Source organism: Rhea pennata, chromosome 1, assembly GCF_028389875.1.
Source record: "Rhea pennata isolate bPtePen1 chromosome 1, bPtePen1.pri, whole genome shotgun sequence".
Classification (NCBI taxonomy): Eukaryota; Metazoa; Chordata; class Aves; order Rheiformes; family Rheidae; genus Rhea; species Rhea pennata.
This window is the reverse complement of record NC_084663.1, coordinates 122,564,569-122,585,652: the sequence shown is the minus strand read 5'-3', so window position 1 is coordinate 122,585,652 and position 21,084 is coordinate 122,564,569. Positions and strand designations below refer to the sequence as shown.

Genomic DNA, 21,084 nt, shown 5'->3' with positions numbered 1-21,084 from the left:
CTAACATTCAGTTTTCATTATCCTCCCCCCACCCCCCATTTATATGCAAGAGCACACTGGAAAATGTACTGGCCTTCATGTGCATCAGAAAATTTGTCTTTGTCGTGGTAACCTGAGACTTTGTTATAGCTTGAGGGCAGAACACATCCTATCTCTACATAAAAGCTGACAACTGCTGCCCTTCTCACAGGGCTCTTGCCCCAGGTAAAAATTATTTCTGAAGATAATTTCACAAGTGTTTTCCACACGAAGAGTGAAATAACCCAAAAGCATGTCTCTCTTTGGATTTTCTCCATATGCTGCGTTTTGTAATACTGTGAACTCCAAGAGATAAATGCAAGTTTAGGGACTAAGTCAGGCTACTTCATAAAGAACAACTCCTATTTTATACACAGTTATCGCCATGACAGTCCCAGAACAATAATAAGCTGTGTGCTCTGGGCCACAAAGTTAAAGAGAGAAATCCTGTCCTAAAAGCAAACAGGTAAAGACAGGCATATGAAAACAGCAAGATGTATTACGAATTAACAACTGGGTTAGTATGTCAGGTAACACGATCATGCTTTGCATGCCGAGTTACACATTTCAGTTTAAAAGCATCCCAAGACGGATTTTCTCTCCTCCTTTGTGTGCTTTTACCCCCTAGTCACACTTCCCTTCTGCCTCTTCTGCTTTCTACAATGGCAGGGGAGGAGGCAGAGAACGAAAGCAATTCCAAGTCCTAACCCAACACCGCAGAGCATCTTCCACAAGTATTTCTGTCCAACCAAACTACTCCTTCACCCCTTTTGTCTTTGACACCCTGAAACACAGACACTACTATAAAAATTACTGGAAGGAAGAGGTGCCAACAAGTGAAGACATCTTTAATCATTTTACAATAAGAAAAAAATGCTACATTGCATTTAAGTAGCAAGTGCATCTTTATTTACACACCGAAACCCTACAAACTGACTGCATGTGTTTGCTGCGTGTTTTGGACATATATTTTTCCTGGAACAGTCTTCAATAACCCCATCACTCCTCTCTTTCAAGAGCTGAGCACTTCAAAAAAAAAAAAAGAAAAAAAAGAAAAAAGAAAAGAAAAAAAGAAAAGAAAAGAAAAAAGAAATCACTGCTGGCTCAGTGTTAACACTTGCAACATCTTCACTAACATAACCCTTTCAACATGTGGCTTGGAAGCATTCCGAACATTTTTTTGGTACTCAGGACCACAGTGTCAGTATTACCCAATTCCCATGCCAATTCACAAAAGCGAGGAAATCAGAACTTTCAGATTTTGTTATTTTAATAAGTAACATTTAAAAAATAAAAGAGCTTTCTTGAGGAAAAGATAAACATTTGTAACACATTCCTTCCCTTACAGTTTAAGTTACATTATTAAGCTGGCAATTTACAAACATAAATCTTTACCACAGTATCTCAGATTAATTAAATTCTTGGAGAAGCTTTATAGCACAGTTAACTTTGTTCCCATATTCATTGGTATAGGTATGTTATTCAGTCTAATTACTGGAACTTTGTTGGATTCAACAGATCACACTAAGTATACCATAGATGACACTTTGTCCATTCTAAATTTAACTGATTTCTGTAACTTGCATGTAGCACTGTCCATACTGTTAACAAGAGTGAAATTATGCCTCTACAAGGGCCACTCAGTCTCAGTGAATACCACTGCATAAAACTTTCTCTCAAGTTTTCTTCCTCTCATGAAGAGTAACTAGGAACTAAAATTGTCCTTATGAACATCCTGCAAAATATAATCGCTGTCAGAATCCACGTCTCCTTCATCTGATGCGTCTGCCAGACGTTTCATGCCCCGCTGTTGCGAAATGGCTAATGCATATTTAATATTGTAGATATTCCATTCACAGCTGTAAAAAATAAGAAATTAGAAAAATGAATTTCCTCACCAATGAAGTCACTTTTCCCCCCAAAAAAGAAAAAAAAAAATTAATTTTCCCCTAAAATAAAGCCACCTCTATAAGGAAGCCATCTTCAAACCTCTAAAACTACATCCCTGCTAGTCCCCCCAAATTACTCCACACTTTTAAAGGATTATGGTTTAAACCACCTAAATATGACAATACATACAGTTTGGAAACATCTTCAAAATGACGCTGGATGCTTTTCTGAAGAAACTGGATCACAGGGAGCAGCTTTTCTGACCTTGAATGGAAAAAACGTACAATTTACAATGTAATTTATAATTACATTTGGAACCCTAGAACTGTTCTATATTCTCAGAATTTTAAAAAGCATACATGTTAACTTTTAAATATGAACGTTTTAAGATGATACCAAACAAACAAAAGCTATTCGCTTTTAATTGTACCACCATTTATTATGCTAAATATAAGTCATTTATTGCCAGAAATCACTTCTTCTAATGTCAAACTGCAGCCTGAAGAACTGACTCTGCTTGCTGTATTGAAGACAGTTCCTTCCAACTATACTACTTTCCAAATAAGGAGGAATTTCATTTAAACTCACTTCTACTTTAACAGCAAAAAAGGAGATAATTTGTTCTGGTCATTTCATACCAATGTTTCATTAAGCAAAGGGTTACACAATTCACTGTTACTTTAATCTGCAAGACTCCCTCTCAGAGCCTACTTGATCTCTCACTGTCACACTCCAAATTTGCCATTTTTGTTCCAAAAAGTCTATGAACTCCCCACTTGAGGTGAGCTGAATACAATTCACAGGGCAGGACTACGTAATTGAAAACAACTAGGCAGGAAAGCAGAGCACTAAGAAGTTAACAGTGCGTGCTATAATCACAAGCAAAGTCTATAAATTGCACAGTCAGTACCCTGCACCATGTCTTTCATTTAATTTATATTTAATATGAATAATTGTTTAAAAGCACAAGTTCCTGAAATCCTACTAACACCCTTGAAATCATCATTTATACACTAGCAACCCATGCAACTTTACCTGTAGCATCTGAAAAATCCTTTGCAATATATCTTCACAAACCCTATTATGCATTCCAATTCTTAACTATCTCTCAGTTGTTAATACAACCAAGTACAATCAAGTACTTTTAATTGTTGTGTACGAGGATATCCAGAATGTCAGTAACTTAACTGAAACCCCCAAGCTGACAGACATTTCAAAATGCTTGTTAGCATTTTGACTTCTACAGGAACTAACCTTGTTTTTAGTTTCTGTCCATGTAGCATGAGCAATTTATGAGCCCAGATAAGATAGAACTCTAAGTGACAAGATATCTCAAAGGCAGAGGCCAGGAACTCCAATACCTTCTCCACATACAGATCTGGGAGTGATGAGCAGACAACATCAACTATGAAAAAAGAAGAAAAACATTGCAGACGTTAGTGTTGGATTACAATTTGGAGCAATATGAAAGTGAGCACAGGAAAGTATACGGGGAAGGAAAATAAAACATGATTTTGGGAACTATTTGAAGTGTACTATTCTATATCAGGTCACAGTGCTGCAGCCCCTCAGAATGCAAGTCTTTCCCATTGAGCCTTCTAATCACTGCTGCATTTAAAGGAAGAATTTAGCAACTCTCCTCTTCTCCAAGACCTGCCATAACATTTTTCATCCTATTAAAACACTCCCCCTGCCCCATCTCCCCTTCAGAACTTTTACTTCCACCTTTTTCCTTCTCTTTTGGCATAGCCAGACTTCACCAAAGTTGTGTTTCTTTTAACTACATCAGAATTCTGTATTTAGTGGAATAAGTGTAATGATCAGAAACAATAAAAGATGTTTGAAAAGATATCAAAGCTGCCTGCCCACAGAGGAAGTACCTGAATGCTGTTAGCAATTCAGCAGCATGAGGAAGTATGACTAACTATTCCAAACAATTTCACCTATAAGTATGATGACCTCATTATCCACGATACTCTCTACAAATAATCAACCCTTATTCGCTGCAGCCACCTCAACTGTTCTATCTAATGTTCAACAGTGAAAAACATTCTTCATCTAGAGGAGAAAGTGTCACACATTCATTCTGCTATCTCTGATCACTATGCCTGAAATTTCAATCTCTCATCCTCTGCTCCTGGGGTTTCAGTTGCTGCTTTCATATCCAGCATTGTCTGTATGTGTGTATATATACATAGATATATATATTTTTAATTAACTTCAGTTAAAATAATAATAAAAAAAGTTTTGCCAGACAGAGGAAAACACTATTGTGTCAATGTATATACACAAAAGATGGTTTACCCTGACATGAATAATTATCAGGCTTGCTATCTAGGGAATAAGGTAAGAAATGCTTTAAAAGTTTGGAATACATCAAATTTCAGACTAGAGCATGTTTTGACCACATGGAACTCTGTATGTTATACACAAAACACTGGAAAGAAATAATCACTTTTCTCTAGGGTAACAACAGTGAGTTAAAGCTAAGAAAATACAATTTAATGTTATTATGATGGAACTGTTGATGAAGTTATAATGTTAAACAATAAAATACACTAAAAATTTTTTGTAAGATTTTTATCTACTATATATTCTTAATGAGTATGTATATTTATTAGCAGGAAGATAAAGGATGCTAAAAAATGGCTTCAGTAAATGTTCTCCAAAGCCACATGACATCTTACCTATTCCTTTTATTTTTGTCAAGCTACAGCTGCAACTGTGAAAGCACCCATCTTCTGTGAGAAAGAGCTTTAACACTTTATGACAGTCTGTTAACTAATAATGCTTAGTTTGTGTGAAAACAATCCTCTATCACGACTATATCTGTAAATGTTTAGAGGGATGACTCTAATAAACATAAGACCAAAAGGAATAAAAATAAATCAGAACTCCAAAAGGCTGACACTTGCAGAGATTTTCCAAATCCTGGCAGTCCAAAGCAAGGTCAACTTCGAGCAGCTGGCTCAGAGCTTTTTCCAGTTGAGCGCTGCACACCTCCGAAGACAGAGATTCCACTGCCTCCCTGGGCAACCTGTTGCAGTGTTTGACTATCTCCAGCACACAATTTTTTTAATATCTCATTAAAATTTCCCATGTTGCTACTCATGTCTGTTGCCTCTTGTCCTATCATTGCCCAGTTCCAAGAAGAGTCTGGCTCTGCCTTCTATATAATTTCCAATTAGGCACTTGAAGACAGTAAAAACATTCACCCTTAGCCTTATAATCTTACACTGAATAAACCAGTTCTCTCAGCCTCTTTTCATCTGTCATGCACTCTGGATCCCTAACCAGTTCCTCCACTGTATGCTCCAGCATATCAATGTCTGAGCCCAAAACTGAACACTGTTCCTGATGTGGTCTCACAAGTGCCAAAGAGAAGGAAATAATCACTTCCCTCAAGCTACTGACTACATCCATGACAATACAACCGAGTGTGGTTGGCCTTCTTCACCACACAGGCACACTGCTGGCTCCCATTAAGCTTGCTGTGCACCTAATACCAATATCATTCTGAGAACTTTACCTGAATATCCTGGACTTGATCAAATTCCATATTCAAAAGTGACTAGATAAACTAGAATAGTGAAATCAAACCAAGAGACAGTACAAGACTTCTGTTTGGTCACCTACTTGTATGAGCTGCAGGAGTAAAGAGTGCACTGTATGAACTACGTATATATAGCTAAAACAGTGATTTCTGAAACCTATCCTTTCTAAACAGTGCAAAGTACATTTAGTCTCTTTTATGTGGTTTGATTCCAAGGGAGCTTTATCCTTATTATTGCTATTCTTAGAATAAATAAAAGGGTAAACCACATAGAAATTCAACAGTTTGTGCATGTAGCAGATTGATAAAAACAGTACCCTCCTCCTTAATCTTCAGGTACATCATAATAAATAAAAAGTGCTTAAATACTGAGTGCTTAAATATTACTGTTTGATATATATACATATTTTTTAAGAGATAAATCTCAGACCTTTAGGCTTCAACTTATTTGGCTTACATATCTCTTGCATATCTCTGCTTACAATTAGTTCAGTGATACTTCATGGAAGATACACTTACTTTCATTACTAGGTACAGCCTCTACGACCTCCTGAATCAATTTCTTCTCATTCAGCTTGAAGGCCATAATGATAGCCATAGTGTACTCCTTTTGATGCAGTATTTTGTGTATATTGCTGGGTGTAACATCAACATCTAGCTCAAAAGGATCAAAAATTAGCCCAGAGTCCAGTGAATAGATAAGAAGGCCTTCTGTGGTAGTGGCTGCCCAGCTTCGTCCTAGAAGAGAAACACTTAAGAACACAGCTGTCTTTTTTAGGATGGAAGCACAAGAGTAATGATAAACAGATGACACTTCATCACTCGCACAACACGAGAAAGACGAAAAACATAACTTAGCAATGAGCCTGTTAGTAATGACAAAACGTTTGTGAAAAACACTATCTGAAAGTAATGTACACTTAGATTTCCTAATTATTCATTGTGGAGAGAACCAGACTACCAACCTAGCAGTACTCTGTAACACCTGGAGAAATCATCTCCAAGGTACTTCCATTATTATTCCTTCATTACTCTATTCTTTTGTTTTATGTGGAAGAAAAAATTCCTACGTTCATTGTTAATACTGACCCGTAGGAGAGAACTGTAGGCAAGTCACTCTTATTTCTGGTTTGAAGTGTCGAAAACTCATGTCACCTAAAAGAGAAATTTAGAAGTGAATTTATATATGTACCAAATGCTCACAGTCTACCTATCAATTCTAACTATGCTATTATCATAATGCTGAAAAATAATGAGAATATGGCAAAACCTAGTGCAGTGAAATACACAGTAAAGGACAGTTCTTGTTCAAGAGATCTTACAGTTAAAATAAACTAAACAAAGTGATGGGACTGAAATTTGCTCACTACCATAGAACAAAGAAAGTAAGAACTGGAAAATAAATTCACGTCTCCTAGGCCCAATTCAATAGACCACAGTACCTTCTTCAGTACCCAGTTTCCTATTGCTTCTTCTACACAGAAGGATCTATCCATACACATACTTAGCACTTTTGAAACAGATCACTGCCAGCTGAACTTTCAGTAATCATAACTAGAAAACTGAGCTGGATAAGTCAAACCCTTCCAATCTGATACCTACCCTAAGTCTCAGATTTTGATTCACATAAAGCTAGGAACAAGAAAGCAAAGCCCAAAGTCATCTGCTTAATATAAGGAGACTTACCTCTCTTCACTCCAGGGAGAGGAATAGCAACACCATCTTCATCTCCAGCACCTTCATCAATCAGAGCCATGCTGCCAAATTCAGTCATTTTTCTTCGATCTAGGTACTCCTAGAAAAACATTCAATTCATTATATTGAATCTCCTTTCAAATATCTGGATTAACCAAAAGTTCTCCAAGATGGTCAGTGGTTATCTAGTGATTATTTCTTTAAACTTTCTTCCAAAAGTTTCTCCTAATTTGTGGAGAAAACTGAGCATTTCACAATAGCAGGCAGCAGTATTCAACCACTCATCAGAATCAAGACTGCTCAACTCTTACAGCCTCAGAATAACTCAAGTCAGTTCAGACTATGGCTTCACATTATTATACTGTTGCTCTGGCTAACAGATGCACTGCTTTCTCAGATGTAGTCCTACTCTTTCCTCCTCCTTCAACCTCCATAATCGCATTGTGCTAATAGAACCATTGTGTAGCCAGGCAGCTACACAAATGAGGTTTAGGACATTTCCCTGCTGCCCCCCACCCCCTTAAAAAACAAACAAACAAACAAAAAAACAACCTCCATCCCCAACTCAGGATTCTTTGTTTTTTTTTTTTTGTTTTTTTTTGTTTTTTTTTTTTTTTTTCCTTCTTCTTCTGTTTTTTTTTTAATCTGTCTCACTTCCACTATCTGCTACCCTTTTAGACTGTATGTTAAACTATGCTAGCACAACAGAGGGCAGCAATGTAACAAAGGTTGCTTCACACATCAATTCTGTCAAAGGAATATATTTGGAACCACTACCAAACATAGCACCAAATGAACACCACAGCATTAGGGTAATCATTCTTCTCCAAGGTAAGAAGTCTTATTAGACTTTCTTTCCATCTTAACTTCTGAAGCTTTTCATCATTCACTTCACTATCAAAGAAACATCTGAGTTTTGCATTTGGTGATATTAAGGGACTCACCACTCTAAAATCCTGCATTTCTTTGCAAACACAACCAAATAACAGCCAGGCTAAGTTATCTTGATTTAAAATATCAGCCATTTAAGTTTTCATACTATCTCATTCATTTTAAGTCAACTGCTAGTTGACTTAACCATGCATAAGAGCTCTGCACATTCAAGACAAGCACATTGCAATCTGGCAGACTTCAGTTAGCTGAACTTCAGGAATTAATTTTATTTTCTGAGAAATACTTTTTCCTTACAGCTTTCTTGCCCAATAACAAGAAAATAAACCCAGGCTTAAAAAAATATTCACAAATCTCACTTAAACAAGACGTTACACCAAAATCAAAATTTCAAGGGAAAACAAGCAAAACCAGAACTGGCCTACATGGTCACATACCTCCATTGCATCTAAAGAAAAGTTGCATGAGATTTCAAATTTTTTCATCAGAATCTGCTCTTTGACATTATATATGCAGACAAATTTTGACAATCCACCTGCCAGAATAGACTGACCATCCGCTGAGTAACACAGAGTAGTAAAAGATCTAGGGAAAAAAAAAATACAGTTAATTTCAACAGCACCTCTGAGCTCAAAACAGACATGAGTACAGTCTAAAGACATGGAAGAACAATCATTCTACAGAAAGCAAATGAAGCTCTTCATTCATGTAATACATATTCAACACACAAAATTTCACCACAACCAACTACTACTGTTCCTTTACTATGAATCACAAACACTTTAGAACTTAAAAAAGCTTTTCTGAAGTACTTTTACACTTCTGATTACAAGCAGCAGCTTACTGAATGAGCTCTCAACTTCACCTTCTACAAAATTAAGGCTGGTCAGAAGAGCTAGGAAGAAAAGTGTCATGGCATGTTTTAAAGAGAGGACAGAAGAGCTCATTGCTAAAAATTACATGTTTTTCAAGTCATTGCTTCCTTTTTTCATTTTGTTTTGAAGGACAGCAGTACAAAAGAAAGAAGGATCTAGGGAAAGGAGAGAAATGAAATGCAAGACATCCACATCACAGGCATCTGACAGCACATAACTTGCTTGCCTTTTAAAACCGCTTCACAGTCATATTAACAGACAATAAAACACAGCATATTTACATTTCTAAAAAATAATCACTTTCTACACACTAGCAGTTACATGCTAATAGCTACATAACAAGACATCGACCTAGAGTGCTATCACTCTTAGCAAACATACAACTTGATATGAGAAACTTCATAGTATGCAAGCAACATAAGGTTGTAACTGATGAAAAATAACAGATGCTCAGAACAACGCTGATCAGTGGGTAAACATAGCAAAAGACAAACAAAAGATCTGTTCAGACGTCAAGTCAGGCATTTTTTTTAAAAAAAAAATCCAATATCAGAATCAAAATATTCAACCAACAATGCACTTTGAAATCCTCACGTAAAAAACAATAGAAAAGAAACAACTCAAAAGCATAAGCAAGTGTGGTATCCTCTTTTCACTGCTATCTAGTTTACTTACTTTCCCTTGGCTGACTGTTTGGCTGTTATTTTATCAAGCTCCTTTCTTCCCATCTGCAGGTCATGTCTTCCCTCAATTGAGCCAGTTTGCACTGCGTTTTCATGATCCCAAAATGTTATCTGTCCATTCAAAGAGGCAACTGCAAGTTCTTTGCCATCAGGACGGAAAGCAACAACAAGAACTGCAGAAAATTGATGATTAAATGCAGTCAAATCTTTTTCTAAGAAAATACCCTGTATTTTTGCAGCATCTTTATCTCAACTACCAGCAGAATCTTCAGAGTAAAAAGTGCAACTCCACTTTTTCTCCGGGTCAAACATTTTTTAGCTATTATAAAAATCAGAGCTGGCAATAAATAGCAAGGATTTTTGTGCTATTAGCTGAGTACTATAAAAAAAAAACTCAATTTTTGGTTTACTAAGGAGAAGTATGACCAACAGGATACATCAAATACAAACATCCTCCAAATATTTTTGATAGTATTTTTATATATTCAACATAGGATGAAGTAAAGATTACCATCTGAGTTCAGTGTTAGAGTCTCCTTGGTTCTCCAACTGTCTAACATATCCCATAACTTGACAGTCTTATCCCAAGAGGCACTAGCTAGAACACACTTCATTGGGTTAAAGGATAAACTGCTGATAGGGCCCTCGTGACCTGATAATACCTAGTAAAGAAGAAAAGATAACACAGAATTAGGTAAAAGAAACTGAAATTCATATGCTGTACTATATCGAACAAAAGCTAAATACAACAATGAAACCTTGCTTAATTTGTCTACCTTTAGGCATGCAGAATGATACACAACAGTGATTCTCGACTTATTTTCAGAATCCAAAAATTTTCATTGGATGTGCTACCACTGCAAAACCATCTATAACCACTCTTACACACGCACACATGCACAGAAGGGAAACACCAGCAGACCTTAAATAAATGAAATCAAGTAATTATCTTGACTAAAGACTTTAGAGACTATGACTACAGAATACTGCATTTTTTTTTCTCCTTATCATAACATTGTAACAAGAGGAACGGTTAGGAAGCAAGTCATTGCACTGGGAATTGAGAATGTCCTGCAGCTGAAAACATTCCAGAATACACTAATGAAAAATTATGAAGTAAAACAGATTTTTTTTCCAACCACTGAGCTCCTAGTCCTCTCAAAATAAGTCAGATAAAGGAACTAAACTCAACACTGGAGAGCCATGCATGTGTATGCTGAGATACTATTAAAGGTCTGCATTCAACAGCTACTCCGAATAAATAAATCACTTCTGTTCATCTACTTTGAGATCACATGAACAATAATGCTTAAAAGTTGACAACGGCAAATGGCTTTGATTTGCTCAGAAGTACTGTCTCACAATTATTAAATCTACTCTGAAGAAAATATATTTCAAGCTAGCAGCAAGATGGTATTTAACTTCAAATTTTCTCATAATAATTTTCTTCCCTTCTGTCATAAAAACCTGTTCAAAAGCAAGCATTCCCCTAATCTACTCCAGCAAGACAGTCCACAGCATCTACTAATCTTAGGACTGCACCTAAAACTTCCTAATTACCTGAAGAAAATACACAGAAAAGAACATCTCTAAACAACTACGAGAGTAGACTGTCCTTTTTGCCCCATGAGACAGCATGGCAATACTTGTGTTCATTCATCGGCTAGAAAGAGCTTAATAGCTTCCACAGAATAAATTAAAAAAAATGCTGTTAAAGTGATTTAGCTCCAGTTCTTAAATAGAAACACAATACAACATTTAATATTATATTAAAACCCTCCAATTAATCGCAAAGGTAGGTCTTATGTTCATGATGTATTCTACATTAAGTTCAAGCACTGTAACAATTGTAGGTCCTTACGTCCAACAGCCTCCCACTCTGCATTGACCAGACGAATATTTCAAAGGAATCTTGGGAACCAGCTGACACAATCTCACCACTGGAGTCCACAGCTAAACAAGAGAACTGAGTTGGTCGTGGAGAAGTAAAGGTGCGGAAATTGCGGTATCTGTTGTAAATGTGAAAATATATTTTAAAAACATTTTAGGTAGGTCTAAAACAGATGTTTTAACAATGTAGTAAAAAAAATTTTTAAGTATTTTACTTTACTTGTAGTCTTTTAAATCAACTATATGAATTAAAAATGCAAGATGCATGTTTAAATTAACACAAAATAGAAAAAAATACATCTGCAGAAATAAAAAAAATCCTTTATGTGAAATTAGATGCAACTCCTCACTGTGAGTCCAAGACTAGAAAAGGTATTAACTCTGTAGAAATAACAGCCAAAAATATTCAAACACACAAGGTTTCTTCTATTACATAGTATATGTCCATTCCTTGGATAATATCAGGTTTACACATCCAGTTCTGCATACACGTTTTAACAGCTCAACCACTAAAACAAATTAGGCAGGTGCCTTTGCCAGTTTCAGTTGTAGAACCAGAGAATGATCTTACTGGATTTCCAGCTTATCTGAAAAAAAAAAAAATTCTTCCAGAATTTTTTTCACAAAAATTAGCTGCAGTGATAGGATTCCTAGTTACTACAATAAAGCAGGACTCACATTCAAGCAACTTGATCTTGAAACCAAGAAACAGTAGTTTGCTGTATTTCGGGGGATTAAACCAGGAAACTAAATAATACACAAAAGCTTTTTTTTTTTTTTTTTTTTTTTAAAAAAAAAAAAATAAGAGTTACCTGTGTAGATCAAAGGCCCGCACCGTTCCATCTAGGGAAGCACTCAAAATGACATAACCACTGGAAGTAAAAGTTACAGCAGTTATGCCACTGGTATGTTCTGTAAAAGTGACAAAGCAAAAGCTGCTGGAAGTGTTCCACACTTTCACCTGCAAGAGAGACAAGAAAAGCCTTCTTAGAATCTGCATCAGAAATTTAGAAAGGAAGTATGGAAAAGGTAGCAGAGAGGAGTAAAGAAAAGTTAGCCCTAAAATTCCACAATAGCTTTGTTCTTCTAAAATTCAAAAGCTAGTTTTTCTGTATTGCTCTGAAACAGGACTGTCAATTCAATCAGCAGGAATTTTGTACAAGCAGCACAAAAAGCCACATTTTATCATCAACCCCCTAAAGACACATATACATCATAAAAATCAGACTGGAAATGATCATAAATATTTTTGAAACAAAGTTACTTTTAAAGGAAAATTATAGCACTACAGCACTTGGTGGACATGTCAGGCTCCCAAACTTTGGATTGTCCATAGCTAAGATGCTTAGAGTTAAAACCAACTGTGACGTCTTTTGAAAAGTTCAAATGGAAATATTGTTTCAATGGTTTTTCATTAAAAAAAAAAAAAAAAAAAAAAAAAAAGTTCAGAGTTTAGCTATCTAGTTTCAGAATTCTGGGTTTTGGCCAATTTCAAATCTGAATGGGAAAAACTATGAAACAGCAAGTCTTTTTTCTTTCCCATCAAAACTGGATGTTAGAAGATATCATATATTTGTTACATTTATGTTCCAAGAGATCTCGACATTGCTCTATAATAGATCTTCTTTCAGAATAAAAACAGTAGCGGTATGCCTAATTATCATTTCAAGACAAGTCACCCATGAGAAGCTAACTTTTCTGTTAAATAACAAACTTCTGCAACAGTAAAAAAGCAGAAAAAATGTTTATAAATATTGCACTTTATAAAGAACTCAAGAATTTCACACTAAAACCAAATACCAAAAGGGCTGAATCTGGGTGAGTGAACTTCACACATCTTGATATATGATGGAACTAATACAAGCATGTAAATAAACATAATGAATTAAAATTTTTCTGTATTTATGGTCACTGCAGTCATTAAAAATTATCTGCAAGACAGTGTAAGCAACGCAGTCCGCAAAGGATACCAATAATAAGTCAAAATACACACGCTGTAGAGAAAAATAAATAAAAAATTAAGAACAGTGAGAACAAACTTTATAAAAATTCGTATCAGTTACCATAACAGAGCTCTCTGCATAGAATGGAAATTCAAGCAGTTTTCTGTGTTTTTAAGACTTCAGCTCACATTTCAATAATATTGTCTCACTTACTTTCCCATCATCCCCTCCAGTTACTATGTACTGTCCGTCTGGAGAATACGCTAATGAGACCATGCTGTTGAAATGGCCCTGCTGCTTCAACACATATGATTCGCTTTGCCATTCCCACACCAGGAGCTGACCCAGACCTGTAAACGCAAATTATCCAAAATTATTAATCCAGTGATGGAATCCAGGAAATAACAGGCCACAAAATACATGCTTGCATGCAACACAACAAAGGTTGGTTTAGACAGATCGCACTATGCAACCTAATCAAACTTAATAATTTTCTTTTAAAGTTCAAGTTAACACTTTCCTCAACAATGAGTTGTCACTTGACTTTTAAATCCTCAATTCTACAACAGCAATGCTATTAAATGGCTTTGCTAGCAAACAGACACATGCTGATAAGCAGTCAAACCCAGATATGTCAGAAACAGAGCTTGATTTTCACATAACTTATTTTTAACCTAAAATATTTAATGTATATCAAAACTGTATTTCAAAGATAGTAACAGATGAGTAATTTAAAGCCTGATTTCATTTTTAAGACAATGTAACTGATCTGACTGTCAACGGCCTTACTAGCTGGTTACTGCACTGAATACCCAATAGCCCTTGAACTTGAGAAATGAAGGACAGAAAGCCTGAGGGTTATAAAGGAGATGTTAGATTCTTCCTTTTTACCTTATTTTAAATACATGAGCTAAAAGAGAAACAAGACTGCATATAAAAGCACAGTCTTGGTTGCTATGCCAACCATTTTGGACTGGGCTGGAATAGAAATGCTTACTTTGTAAAATGCCATATACAAGCAGCAGCAACCAGGGAAGAGAAACTGTGCACAGAATGAAAGCATATTATACACTACGCTAAGGATAGAGTCATATTCAAAGGATATGGCCTTTATCCAATCTGCTAGAGATTTCATGTATGATTTCAGAATAATCATTTCCTTTTTCTTTTATTTCTTATCAACAAAGTACTTCCCTGGATCACATGACTTCTGTGAGGAAAAATTCACCAAGGATATATGCTTTACTGTATTCTGATACTACTGAGATGAAACTATAAAGTATTAACAAAACATAAATATTTGAGTCAAGAAGGGTAAGAGGAAATCATGCTTGCATATCATCAACACTTCTATTCTTTTCCATGAATGCACACCAACCAATTCACAAACCTGAACATCCAAAGGCAATCCAGTCACCAGTACAGTTGATAGAAACAGAAGATATCCGTTGATCTGAAATACTAAAATTAAAAGAATCACTCAATAAACTTGCACTTTAAAACCCTAAAGTTTTCAGATTTGAGAAACTAGATGTGATTTCCTCTTTTCAAGCAAGATCTCTGATTACTGACTCTCTGCATCTCTGTAAAATCAAAAGTAGCAAACAAGTTCTATCCTTTTTCATATTCAAGGACATCAAATAAACAATACTGTCTTGTATAGTTGGAAGAAAGTATAACTAAATCCCTAATAAAGAAATACTTGCCAGGACAGATTAAAATTCCTCATATTCAGGAAAAATTTATCTTTCATAAAGGGAAATCATGCATTACTTAGCTAGCTTCAAACAAGGATGGAAAAAACATGTCATTTTTCAGCTTGGAGGAAATTTGCAGGTAATTTCACGTATAAACAATTTTCACTATTTTTTTTATTTGCTTTACAGAAACTGACAGCAAAGTGAAATGTCCAAAGCTTTAAAGAAATCTATGGCCAACAAATATTCAGGAATTCCTATTCATTCCTCATTTTTCTATAATTAGCTATCTGCAGCTGTATGACACTTATTATGACATATATTGCCACTTATTATATAAGTCTATCAATAATTGCTGCTTTTCTTGAACCAGAACATCTCCGCATTTCCACAAATGCAATTATGATATTAAACAGATGTTAAATATTTTTGTACTCTGATATTCATCCTTCACTGCTAAACAGGATGTGTTCTCACCTTATTCCACACCTCCCCCCCAAAAAAAACAACCAAACAAAAACCCCACCTCACCTCAAGGAGTGGATCAGACTGAAATCTGGAAGCTCATGGAGGTGGAAGATTCCAGAGGCAAAACCTGTGACTAAAAGGTGTGTTTTCTTGTGATAAGCTGCAGATGTCAGGTTATTAAAATCACCCTCTTTATTGAAAAAATACCTGTGCACCAAAAAAATAGAGAAAGAAACGTTTCAACACATAGCAAGTATTTTGAAAGTCTCCTACAATAAAGCTAAAAAGAGTAATTCTGGAAATTACTGAACATACATATTTTACATTGCTAGGGAAAAGTTAATTCTTTTCCCTTCCCTGAATGTTTACAATTGCTGCAGTAATCTCATTTATCAGAAGTGACACCCGATGTCTTGCAATGAAAGGCACTTAAGGTTAACCTCAGAAGAATTACATTGCGGATTCCCTTTTTGTCATCTAATACCAGCAACCATGGCTTTAAAATTCAATGCTTATGCTTGAATGTTTAAGTTCTCTTGTAGATTAATTACTTGAAGTAGAGTCATATACTGTATGCTTAGCAGTGAAGTTTTTCTCAGTTTCTTTGTAGCTTTTAGTGAAATTAGACAAACAGATGATGGTAAAATAGAAGAGCATCTGAGCATTGCCTAGCTGTTTTATATTCCAAATTCCTTTACTCTCTGAAAGGAATGTTCACAAAGGCTCATTCCAGCCTGTGCAAGGTACTTTCTTTAGGCTTCCTTTCCAGTCAATGGAAAGGGACAGAACAGAAACCTAACCTCAGGTGCTCACAACAGTTCCTCAGTCCCTTGAAAGCATCCCATCTCCCCCTCACTCCACTGACTAAAGAGACAATGAAAGTTAGCCTTCTTCAAGCAAAACTAAACATTGCAACTATCTTAACTGTTCCATTATTCTCTAAAAGATATGTGTGCTTTGATGTGAACAGACAGGGAGGTCCTTCAGAAAGGCACTTTCAAACAGGTTACCAAGACTGATTACATATCTAACAAATGCTGCTGTCACCTCTTGAAGTTAATCTATCTCTGTGCAAGAACTAACAGCCTTTAGGCAATACTAAGTTGTTACTCTGAAACTGAAGATTATTGCCCTTCATATACTCAAGGTAAGATAAACAGGTTCTTCTACTGAAACCATTTATAATGGTATTTATAGTGAATTATTAAAACCTGGGCAGTGTTTCAAATCACTTAAAAGTAACAGAGGGTGAAAAAAGCCCAATATAATAATATCCATAATAACTATCTTTGAAAAAATGAAAATCACTTACTTTGCAATACGAGAGTATTTAACCTTCTCTCTAGTCTCTTGTTCATTTGGATTGGCTTTTCCACGAATTTGTTCACCCTGAGGTTCTTCAATAAACTCTTCATCTTCTTTTGGTTTATTCTCTTCCTTAGCTTCATCTTTAGGGGGCATTGGCTTCAAACCATCCAGCTCTGTATCACACTGCCACACACAGAGAGCTCCATCCTGGCTAATTGTGTACAGCTAGAATACAAACAAACAAACCTACTATGTTCATGCAATATCTATGCTTCCTGACCTGCTGCCCTGCTATAACGAATATACAGTTGTAGAAGGGGTAATCTGCATGCTATTAGGATGATATTTAACTTAGTCCTCTGACAATCCAGAGATGCCGACTTAGAAAACTAACTTATTTCTCCTGGATTTACTCTTCTCTGCTTTCTGAGAATTTCTGAAAAGCCAATTTGGTAACAAGCTTCTGAATTACAGCTAATTTTTTTTTCATTTAAAATTAAAATTGTTTCAGAGAAAAACTTACTCTCCTCTTCCTTTAACATTTAATTTCCCAAATATTCAATAAAAGTAGCATTAAAACTAAATTTGTAGACTCCTGATCAAATTAGATGAGTCAAGAGATACAACCTTTATTTTTTTCTAATTTCTGGGATATCAGCAAAATAATAACCTGAAACTCAGCATCCTTATCTACAGATAAAAGACACAGACAGCTACAACTATATTAACACTAAATTTTAAGAAGGTAGCATGATTATGTACATACATCTAGACTGTTCTCTTCAAAAAAACATGCTACTATTGCATCCTTATGCCCTCCAAGTGAGTAATAGATCAAGTTTGCCCAACGCTCTGCTCCAAACACCCACGTTGACATGTCCTTGCTTCCTACAGCAAAACATCTACAAAAGAAAAGGCACTTTGGATTAGAGCACTGGTTTGCAAGACTTCTCACTGAGCAGAGAACATGCTGAATATGAAGACACCAGTTACCACTTAAACAGAAAGTAATTTCACACACAACAGAGTTCTAATCTAAAGTTGGCAACTCTAACAGAGGTATATTAGATTAAATGTATTAAGATAATCACGTTCATGCTCTTAAGATATGTTCCTTTATAGATAACCAGGCATTTTCAAGAAAGAATGTGTATTTTTATACTTCCTAGTCTAATAATATTTTTTAATTCAAGAGACAATGAGAAATGGAAACATCAAATGAGTTTTTACTGCCAGTAAAAACAACTTAGATCAAAGAAAACAGACTACAATACCATATGTACAACAATATTAACAACAAATAATGGTAGGTAATGCTTTAGTTTAACAACTCACTTGGAATCATCAGTCCAGTCAATACATGTTGTTTCATCATATGGACCGTAATAAGTTTTGTCCAGAACAAATGCATTAAATTCTCTTTTTCTTCCAGGAGCATGGTACATAAGAGCTACATTGTCTTTTGTAATCACAAATTTCCTGTTATATCGGGGTAAAAAAAGGCAGAATTACACATAAAGCTGTAAACACAAAGAATTGTTCAGTACGCAATGCAATATAATGAAACAAAGCAATATTAAAGAGGTTTTTGTGTTACTTAAGTAATAAACACTACTTTCTTTTAAGAGAGTTAAAAACCCCAAATTATTTGCAGGCATCTATTATCTCTCAATTTCTTGAATACAGATACAGTTTACAGACACACTGTATTACACTGAAATATAGAACTCAGTAAAATGAATTAGGTCAAATTACAAAACATTTATACGCTAATTCATATAATGGAAGGAAACATTTAAGCATCTAAAATAAGATATGCAATTTCACCCTGTCTTAACTTCCATATATTGGCCACTTTCACAGACATAAAGAACCCCGCATCCTTGTTACCCAAATTCTCTATTCTGTCCCTTTTACCAATGTAATTCCCTAACAACAGAGAACTACCGACTTCCAACATTCAAGCAAAAACTGGCTCTGTGGTTACCCAATCAGCTTATGTTAATCAAGTTGAGGGCTGGTACCAAAAAAAGCAGTCTGCACTTTTTCCCCCTCTCATAGTTCTGTCATGTCTAACATTTACGTTGCTACATTTTGGCTCAGTGACCATGCAGCCACAATACAAGGGACACGACAAAGACTCAGTTCCGAGAAGGATGTTTGTTTCAGTAGCAAAATAACTTCAAACAAACTCAAATCAGCAGTGAAACTGCACTGCTGTGAGCACCCTCACACAACTCTGCAGCACTGTTTCAAAGCAGGCTCTTACACCTTCCCCGTAACATGAATAACACTTAGCAGGTACAGTAAAGGTTCTAAGTTTCTAAATCTTCCTCTGTAGAGAGCACCTGTGAAAAGCATGTTTCCAGTCAGGGTCTAGTTCCCAGGCTTTGCTACTCCTCTCCTCTTCCCCTATCAGCTTTACAGAAATATTGGCCCTGGCCCAGTCTGAAATCTCACCTAAATGAATTAACAAATATAATTCTCTAGTTAGTCTTTGGATTAATTACAACTAGTTTATGAGATAATTTCTGTTGGTTTGTTCTAACACGTGTGCATGTCACTTACTTGCCATCAGGGGAAAAGCAGACACTATGCACTGGCTTATGAAAATGGAAGTTATGTATCACGGATTTACCGATTAAACTGACAAGCAAGGCAGCTCCCTCTGTAAGGGCAGAAGAGAAATGATCATGGAAATTATCCAGTTCTCCCCAAAAAGCAGAACCCCAGCAAGTTTACCTTTTTCTTCTTGTTAAATACCCTCTCAGAAACTTTCCAAGATAGCATACTTAATTCTGAGAAGAAAAACATCATCATAATTAAGTTACATTTTAAAAAATCAGGTTCTGTAAGTAAAGATACTTTTCTCAAAGAGTCTAACAATTTTTAAAGCAGAGTGTTTTTTAATTTCTGTTAAGATTGAGTGCCTGGCAATGCAGACTTTCCTCTTCAGGGTGTTTTTTAATTTTTCACCTGTTAGAAAGCAAATACCTGCTGTATGCAAATACCTTCATCAATTAGTATGGCAAGACTTCCATCTGGAGAGAGCCCCACACATACAATATTATGCCGTGCAGCCAACGGCAGTGTTTCACACCTATTACTGCAAGAAAGAGATAAAAATAGACAGATTAAAATAAATAACTAAATAAATAAGGTATAAGGATGTAGACGGTAGACACAACAGTTGTATTCTTTATCATCAATGAAGTATAGCTTCATTTCTACTCTAGGGCCATTCAATCAACTTTGATGTTCGACCCTCAAGGCTGTATCAAAGTACTCAACCATCAAAATCCTGTAAACACTAAGTATGCAAGAGAGACTCCTAACTAGAATTCCAGAACAAGTGTCAGTCACAACACGGCCTACAGAAAAAGGCTGATAACAGATCTACGTTTTCCTATTTATGAGATGCAGTGCAAGCTAAGAACACAAGGAACTAATGCTACCAAATTAACTACGAACTATTTTTCCACTGTGTTTCCAAAATGCTGCTTCACACACTTACATTATTCTTCCCTGTGCACAGAAAAATCAGCACCCTGCAATACCTCTTGACAGTTATCCTGACAGGTGAACTCCATCCAGCTCTTAACACTAAGTCTGAAACCTCTCAGGGCACTTCGGGAAGGCAAACGGTTCTTGAGAGGGCCAGCCCCTCCCAGCTCCGCCTCCACACCACACAGTGCTGAGGCCCAGCCTGTCATTTAGCCTCGTGCTTCTGTCCCGCCGACCGCGGTAGGAGAGGGCAGGAGGTCGCCGCGAGGGCGGAGGGGGGAAGGGGGGGGGAAGAGGGTAGCCGTTGGGGCTCACTGACTTCTTCAGGTCGAAGATAGAGATCCTGTTCCCGACGGGGCTGAGGAGGGCGCTGCCATCGCGGGTGAAGTTGAGGTTGCCGCGGCGGTACACGGTGCCCAGCAGGCCGGAGAACTGCGCGGGGGAGGAGTGGAAAAAGGGGGGAAAAAAAAAAAAAAGAGGGCAACGGTTAAAGGTGCGGGGTGGCGGGGGGGAGGGCAGCAGAGAGGCCCGCAGCCCCAGGCGCGCGCGCGGCCCTCACCCGGTAGGCGAGCTTCATGGCTGCCGCTGCCGCCGCTGCCGCCCCACGTGAGCGGCGCGCGCGCACCCGCCCCGCCCCTTCCGCCGGCCGCTACGGCAGCCGGGCCGGGC

At 36.6% G+C, this 21,084-nt stretch overlaps 1 protein-coding gene across 1 annotated transcript; it reads right to left on the bottom strand.

The window, feature by feature from the left end:
* Nucleotides 1-904: 904 nt before the first annotated feature.
* Nucleotides 905-21,012, bottom strand: PWP2 (PWP2 small subunit processome component). Its single transcript, XM_062599461.1, has 21 exons — nucleotides 20,975-21,012; nucleotides 20,735-20,847; nucleotides 19,923-20,017; nucleotides 19,480-19,579; nucleotides 18,247-18,390; nucleotides 17,678-17,813; nucleotides 16,916-17,136; nucleotides 15,667-15,810; nucleotides 14,829-14,899; nucleotides 13,652-13,788; nucleotides 12,308-12,456; nucleotides 11,467-11,614; nucleotides 10,117-10,267; nucleotides 9,598-9,778; nucleotides 8,485-8,632; nucleotides 7,148-7,256; nucleotides 6,551-6,616; nucleotides 5,981-6,199; nucleotides 3,163-3,313; nucleotides 2,098-2,172; nucleotides 905-1,877 (listed from the first exon to the last, which is right to left on the bottom strand). The coding sequence occupies exons 1-21, from the start codon at nucleotides 20,990-20,992 to the stop codon at nucleotides 1,724-1,726; spliced, it is 2,730 nt and encodes a 909-aa protein (XP_062455445.1). The 5' UTR covers nucleotides 20,993-21,012; the 3' UTR covers nucleotides 905-1,723.
* Between the last annotated feature and the right edge of the window lie 72 nt (nucleotides 21,013-21,084).